Here is a 7,919-nt window from a genome sequence, read left to right as displayed (position 1 = left end):
AATAAATAAATAAATAATTTCTCCATTTTTTATCTGACTTGCTTTTTAGGAAGAGATACTATGCTAATCCCTACAGCAAAATAAATTCAACACTTTTTGCTCACTACTTTTCTTGATGAAGTAGAACTTTAAAAAACTAGAAATGATCGTAAGAGGTTTATGTGTGTCTAAGTACATAAGTGCACACATTCACATTCATATACATAATGGGTTGTAGGAATATAGAAAATTCTGACAGCAAAATTTAGTCAGATATGAAAAAACAAGTGTGCAATCACTGAGAGTATAGGTAATTGAGAAAAAATTCATAAATATGTGCCACTGTACCCTTAAGACACTTCCCTATCTCAATAGTGGACAGTATAGCATCTGTTCCCTAGAGAGATATTAAGATAATGCCATTTCAGAAACATGTACCAACTAAGTTATTAAAAATGAGTTTATAGTAATTGCAAAGTTAAAACATCAACAAAAGTAAGTTCTTTACACCTAAGAATAATACTGTAACAAAAACAACATACAAATATACTTTATGAGTCACCCACAGATATACAAGATGTGGAGATATCTACAGGTGAATTAAAGTTGTTTTATATGACATCGGATAAACTGGTAAGTACAGCAAAAAAGGTTAAAACCATTTCCCACAAAAAGAATCAAGGTTCCTCAGAGAAATGGCTGATGGCAAGCTGAGGGAAGGAAATATACAACGTAAAAGCTGGACACATTATCAAAGAATAAACAAACACATTATCAAAGAATACTAGGTTCATGTTAAAAGGACACACGAACCAATTAGAAAGGGCTCCCACTGACTAATGATGAGACCATTTGAGGATTGAAAGGAATAATGACTCCAATGGATTGAAACACATAAATATATAAAATTCTGTAAGTTCATAATGACACCTAAAAACAAAAACATCACTGATCCCCTTTGAAAGCTGCTAGAATACTAAGACATTCTAAAAATTGATGAAAAGGGGAAAGAATACAGAAGAAAAATGAACAGAACCCAAGAAAATACATAGTAATTAAACAAAAACATTAAAATTTTAATCTTTTTTGTATGTTGATTATGAATATACAATTAAATATGTTGTACTAATCTCTTTTTTTAAAGGAGAAAGGACCTCTTGTTGTCTTCCTCTTGTTATCTCCAATGGAATTACCTTGTTTTAAAAGCTATTGTCAAAATATTGCATTTATTAAGTAGTTTATTTTCCCTTTAATTCACCAAGAACATCAATATGGCAGACATGAAGGATCCAGCAAAACCAAATAAAAACTTAACTACATTATTCCCAGCACATTGTGAAATGATGATCTATGCTAGGGGCTAACAAACATTTTCTGTAAAGGGGCAGATAGTAAACATTTCAGGCTTTAAGAATCATACATTCTCTGCTGCAATTACTCAACTCTGCCACCGTAGCACCAAAAGGCCACAGACAGTACATGAACAAATGAGTGTGGCTGTATTCAAATAAAACTACGGACACTGAAATTTGACTTTTATTTAATTCTCACATAGCACAAAATACCCTTTTTCCCCCTCATCCATTAAAAACTGTAAAAACCATTCTTAGCTCACAGGCTATACCAATACAGGTTACATGCCAGATTTGGCCTTTGTGGGGGCTGAACCTGATCTAGTCCAAAAAATCTCTTTAATCATTTTAAGAACATTACTTAAAGTAGTTCCTCATTTATGATTGTTTATTTTAATTTAAGCTCCTTTCAGTTCATATTACTTCATAGGTGTCAAAAAGATTTTTTGGTCAAATCCAGTCAGTTGTTCTATAACCTAGCAATAACTTATATGGTAATAGAGACTTGAAACAAAATATAGCTATGATAAAGTAATAAAATTAAGTTTCGAAGTTACAGGATGTAAATAGTCATAACCATAAAACAATTGCCAATTTTTTTTAAATTATAAAAAGGTGGGGAGTGAGAAGGGGAGTTCAGTTACCTTTTTTCTGTGGTTTTGTTTTGAGACAGTCTTATGCTGTCACCCTGGGTAGAGTGGTGTCACCAGAGCTTACTACATCCTCAAACTCCTGGGCTCAAGCGATCCTCCTGCCTCAGCCTTCCGAATAGCTGGGACTATAGGCATGCACCACAATGCCTGGCTAATTTTTCTATTTTTAGTAGAGATGGAGTCTCATTCTTGCTCAGGCTGGTCTTGAACTCCTAAGCTCAAGCAATCCTCCGGCCTTGGCCTCCCAGAGTGCTAGGATTACAGGTGCGAGCCACCATGCCCAGGCTAATTACTGATTTTTAAGAAACACAATTTAAATGAGCCCCACGCCCTTCAACATAGCAACCTTATTGACCCTGAAAACAATTACAGAATTGGATTCACAAACTATGGTATGTTCTCTTGCCTATCCTTATATTGTGGAAAGATTTTTTTCCTGAAGACAGATACGAATGATTTTTGGAAACACCAGAGTCATTGAGGGTTAAGCCTGAAAGATGATTAAATTGGCTTATCCTACTTGAGGCTTACAAACTGGTCCGGAAGAGAAATTCAAAAGAGAGACATGAAAATGTTTTAAGAAATGAAGAAAGTAAATGGCTTCTTAAGGTGACTGACTACTAGAAGAAACTTGTTTGTTGGCTATTTAAATTCTGGTACATATTAAAAGTTAGTCTCATCAAATCACATATAAGAATTCTTCCATTCAGAAAACACAAAGTATTTCAAATTATGTAAACCTTCCACAAGACCGTTACCTAATGTCATCAGAGCAGCAATCAGCAACCATCCAGCCTGTGTGCGTTGAGCTGAAAGACGACTGTTTTGAGTAGCAGAACACAGTAAATCCTCTGCTAATGTCATAATAATCTATTTATGCATAGAAGAACAAGGTAAAAAAAAAAAAAGCATATCAGTTCATACATTACTAAACAAATGATAGCAACTAATAATAACCTCTTGAAAAATTAACTCTTATGTAAAACAAATGTGACGAAGAACTGTCATTTATGTAGACTGGTGAGTCCCCAACCTCTTTGGCACCCGGGACCAGTTTCATGGAAGACAATTCTTCCATAGACGGGGGGTCAGGGAGATAGCTTCAGGATGATTCAAGTGCATTACATTTATTGTGCAGTCAAATCTCTCTGCTCATGATAATCTGTATTTGCAGCCACTCCCCAGCGCTAGCATCACCACCTCAGCTCCACCTCAGATCATCAGGCATTTCTTATAAGGAGCACGCAACCTAGATCCCTCGCATGCGCAGTTTACAGTAGAGTTTGCGCTCCTATGAGAATCTAATGCCCCCATTGATCTGAAAGGAGGTGGAGCTCAGGTGGTGATGCGAGCGATGCGGAGCGGCTATAAATACAGATGAAGCCTCCCTTGCTGGCCTGCCTGCCACTCACCTCCTGCTGTGCAGCCCTATTCCTAATAGGCCACTTGGGCCAATACCAGTCTGGGGCCCAGGGTCTGGGGATCGCAGATATAGATTATATAATAGGGCAATGTCATATAGGAAACTATAAAAAATAAGGTTTTCAAGATTAAATACTAGTATATTAGGTAGTATACAGCAACTCTATAGTTCTTTGTACAGCTTATGTGACAACACTGTAAGATTGTTTAAGTATAGCTGTATAGAATTTGAATTTACTTTTAGTTTTAAGCAACTATCCCTTTAGACCAGTAATTACCAAAAAAAGTTTCTTTATAGCAGTCTCTCTTTTTAAAATTCTACTACGTACCACTTTGATACCTTAGTACCTAATAACAGTCTTCCCAGAGGCAGTATACTATAGTGGCTAAAAACAGCCAAAAGTGTCTCACATTGAAAAGCAGGATCATTAAAATGTTACATTACGAAAGTCTATGAACTGAGCAAGGTTATAAAACAACAGAGAGGAAAAACTAGATATTTCACATTTATGGATAATGTATGCTTATATAGCACACAGGCCAGGGAGTATCTAATATGTCAGAGAAAACATGTGTTACCAATCACCTCTGAAAAGCAGCAAGTATTATAAGCTGGCATATACATTTTCTAAAGAAGAAGGCTAGGGTATTTTTTTTATTAATTATTATTTTTTTTTTCTCGAGACCAGGTCTCACTCCTGCTCAGGCTGGTCTTGAACTCCTGACCTCAAGCGATCCTCCTGCCTCAGACTCCCAAAGTGCTACGATTACAGGCATGAGCCACCATGCCCGGCCAGGCTAGTGTATTTTTAAAAAAACCAATTTACTACTAAATTAGGACTATCTGCTGTCTATACAGTCAATAGACAGCACTCAAATAAAGGACAAAACAAACCACTCTAGTCAAATCAGGACAAGTAGATATTTTCTCGGAAAGAAATTTCAAATATAATATGAAGATGGGAACTTCGAATTAATGTTATCTGAGGATATTAAGTTTAATTAAATATATGCAATGACAATTTTTTGCTTAGCAAGATGTGATGTGTTAGTTCAGTTCAGAATATAATTAAAATAATGAATTTAAATGAATAATATCACCTCCCAAAGTTGTCAACTACTTTATTCCAATGGCAGTGGCAATACCTGAAATATTTTTGGAATTGGTGACATTATGGAATGGTCTATTGCAGAGGCTAAAACTGTGGACGATACACTAGAAAACTCAATAATGACATAGGAGTCACAATGAGAAAAAAAAGAATTATTATGCTTTATTTTTTCAAATATGTGTGAGGTATGGGTTACAAGGACTTTCACTGTCAAACAGTATTCTCTGACAACTTATAATTCCTAGCTATTAAAAAACAAACAAAATTCCAACACTATGCTTTGTCCATATTGTATATTCAGTGTTTCATTAAAAATTTTTTCTTTAGTTCTCTTCAAAATTCTTTGTACATTAAAACTGGGTTATTTATTCACTAGGTTTTGTATTATTTACTTGTTTGGAAGTTCTACATCCAAAAGCACTAATTTATCCCCAAAATGACATTTTTCAGTAGCAATGCAATTTGCAAGGGGGACATTTTTTTTAATATAATTATGAACTCACGAAATACTATATATTTAGTGTGTTTCAATCCACTGTAGCCATTATTTTTGAAGTACAAATTATCCCATCTTTGGTCAGTGGGAGCCTCCTAAGTTACTTCCTTTGAAGATGAACATAATATTTTTTGATGACTTTCTTAATTTCTGGCATGATAAGATATCCCAAGCTTATATTGTGCCTTTCCTGCCCCAGATCTGAAACCAGCCACTACTCGATGGAAGCTTGATTCTTTTTTGGTTGGAAATGGTATTTGGGGCCACAGTCTGGGCACTAGGAATACTCCCTGCTACTGGGTCATCACTGCTTTTAGGCCTTTTCACTGGACAGAATGAAGACATAAGCATTTTGAAAAACACAAAATTATAAGTTCATATTGATAATTTCAATTCAAGTTTAACATATGGGTCTTTTACTTAACTTTCTTGATCCTACAGCTATAGCTCTTTTTTCTTAAATGGAAAATCTTGGTTCTTAAGAATATAACACAATTATCTACTTTATCTTACTATATGTAAACTAATTTTGAATTAATATCAACAATACCACTAAAATTTTTAAATGAAATTTAAGATTTCTTTTGCAGCTCTATTTATTCTTTACAACTGAATTTTAAATGTACTTACATGGCAGGGCTAGCTATATAGCAAAATAAAGTCTTCAAGAACAAATTCTGTTATTACATGGAGATACCACTATCAAAAAGCACAGAAAGCACTCCTTTATTAAAATGTGCATAAAATATTTTTAAACCATCCCTTCATTTTTCATAGCAATTATGTTGATGATATTTAATACTTAAAAGGGTAGTATAGCTGACTGCTCAGAAATTCGTCCTGCACAGATTTGGGTGATATACAAAAAGACTATGATGTTTTTAGGAAAAACCTGAAACATTATTATCATATATAAAGAATGAAATCATTACCTTGCCTTTTCCATGAGGAATTCCTAAAGGACAATGTTTCACCGCTCCCAACAAAGCTGCCACAGCAAAACTAAAGCCAGTTATGGCTTCAGGTGAAGACTTAAGTACAGTAAGACGTTCAAGGCAACGATCTAAGAGAGGTGTTAGGTAGGAAGGTAATGCCACAGCAATGCAGTGTAAACACCAAGCTGCTGCTAGTCGAACAGACATGCTAGGATGAAGAATAACTGAAATGACACTGTCAAGAAGGCCTGGAAAGACAGAATAAACAAATGATGATTTAGGCACACAAATAAAAACTCACTTAGCAATAAAACAATCAAAAGAATAAATAGCCACATCGATATAAAATATATTATTTTATCAAAAGTCAAATCAGAATTGAAAAAAATTAAGTGATACATAATTACAGATAATTTTTTAAACCTAGGAATTACTTCACTAATATATCTCATGAAAATTGGCTTACATTAAGTCAGTACACAAAAGTAAATTTTTTTTCCTAAATAAGCCAATGTTCTGCCAACTTTATCTTGAGATCATTACTACTTTGGTACTAGAAATTGAAAATTATCAACAAAAACACCTTGAAAAGAAATGCTACACATCCTTTTAATTTTTTAATCCCTTCTAGCATGTTTATCTACATAATTAGTATACTTTCTATCTACTACATTGTTATTATCTGAGAACAAAATGTTAAAATCAAGGCTTTGCTGGGTGTTCAGTGGGCTACTAATTATGAAGACAGTGAGTAGCACCCCCAATAAGAAAAAAGTCTACATTTATCACTGCTACATCCAAAAGCACTAAATTTACCCAGAAAATGACATTTTTCAGTAGCAATGCAATTTGCAGGGGGGACATTTTTAAACATAATTATGAACTCACGAAGTATTACATATTTAGTGTGTTTCAATCCATTGTACTCATTATTTCTGATGTACAAATTATCCCATCTTTGGGATACAACATACATCTTTGGTGATTCAACATACTTTCAACAAAACATGTAAGTTTCATGTCAACTGCTGCTTAATTAAATATCCCAAATTTAAGTAGCTTACAAACACAAAGTGTCTCAGTCAGCAGAAAATGTGTATCACAAAGGATAAAAGCCACAAAAATGATGTCTAAAAGTGATTTTACAAAACTTGGTTACAAAAGACTATATTTTATATGATTTCACTTATATGAAATGTCCATAACAGGCAAACGCAGAGAGAGAAAGTAGACTAGGGGGCTGAGGGAAAGGGAAATAGGAATGACAACTAACAGGCTTCTTGGGGTGATGAAAACACTCTGGAAACAAACAGTGGTAGTGGTTATACAGTTCTGTGAATATACCAAAACCACTGAATTACATACTTTAAAAAGGTGAATTATATCTTGGAAACCAATTCTATCAAGACCTTGAGACATGAGCTTAGAGTCATATTTACAAAATACAGCCAGGTGCAGTGGCTCATGCCTGTAATCCTAACACTTTGGGAGGACAAGGTGGGAGGATTGCTTGAGGCCAGGAATTTGAGATCAGCCTGGGCAACATAGTGAGACTCTGTCTCCATAAAAATTTTAAAAAATTAGTTGAGCGTGGTGGTGTATGCCTGTAGTCCCAGCTACTTAGGAGGCTGAGAAGTGGGAGGATCACTTAAGCCCAGGAGACTGAGAATGCAGTGAGCTATGTTACTGCACTTCAGCCTGGGTGACAGAGCAAGACCCTGTCTCCAAAAAGAAAAGAAAAACAAAATAAAACACAAATTTACAAAATACATAAGAAAACAAGGCACCATGGGAGCCAACAGAAACAACAGAATAAGATTCCCAAGAACTTCAAACATCATAAAGATCACTCAAAGAAGCCATGTTGGCTAGATGTGGTGGCTCACGCCTGTAATCCTAGCACTCTGGGAGGCTGAGGCGGGTGGATCGTTTGAGCTCAGGAGTTTGAGACCAGCCTGAGCAAGAGTGAG

At 35.1% G+C, this 7,919-nt stretch overlaps 1 protein-coding gene across 1 annotated transcript in view; it reads right to left on the bottom strand.

Moving 5' to 3' along the window:
• Nucleotides 1–7,919, bottom strand: part of HEATR5A (HEAT repeat containing 5A) — a 127,822-nt gene that overhangs the window by 99,446 nt on the left and 20,457 nt on the right. The window contains exons 9-10 of the mRNA XM_012647877.1: nt 5,947–6,197; nt 2,743–2,854 (exon numbers count right to left, since the gene is read on the bottom strand). Coding sequence (XP_012503331.1) covers nt 2,743–2,854; nt 5,947–6,197 — 363 coding nt within the window. The remainder of the gene's footprint in view (nt 1–2,742; nt 2,855–5,946; nt 6,198–7,919) is intronic.

The sequence above is a fragment of the Propithecus coquereli genome, unplaced genomic scaffold (genome assembly GCF_000956105.1).
Source record: "Propithecus coquereli isolate 6110/MARCELLA unplaced genomic scaffold, Pcoq_1.0 Scaffold273, whole genome shotgun sequence".
Classification (NCBI taxonomy): domain Eukaryota; kingdom Metazoa; phylum Chordata; class Mammalia; order Primates; family Indriidae; genus Propithecus; species Propithecus coquereli.
This window is presented reverse-complemented; position numbering and strand designations above follow the sequence as displayed.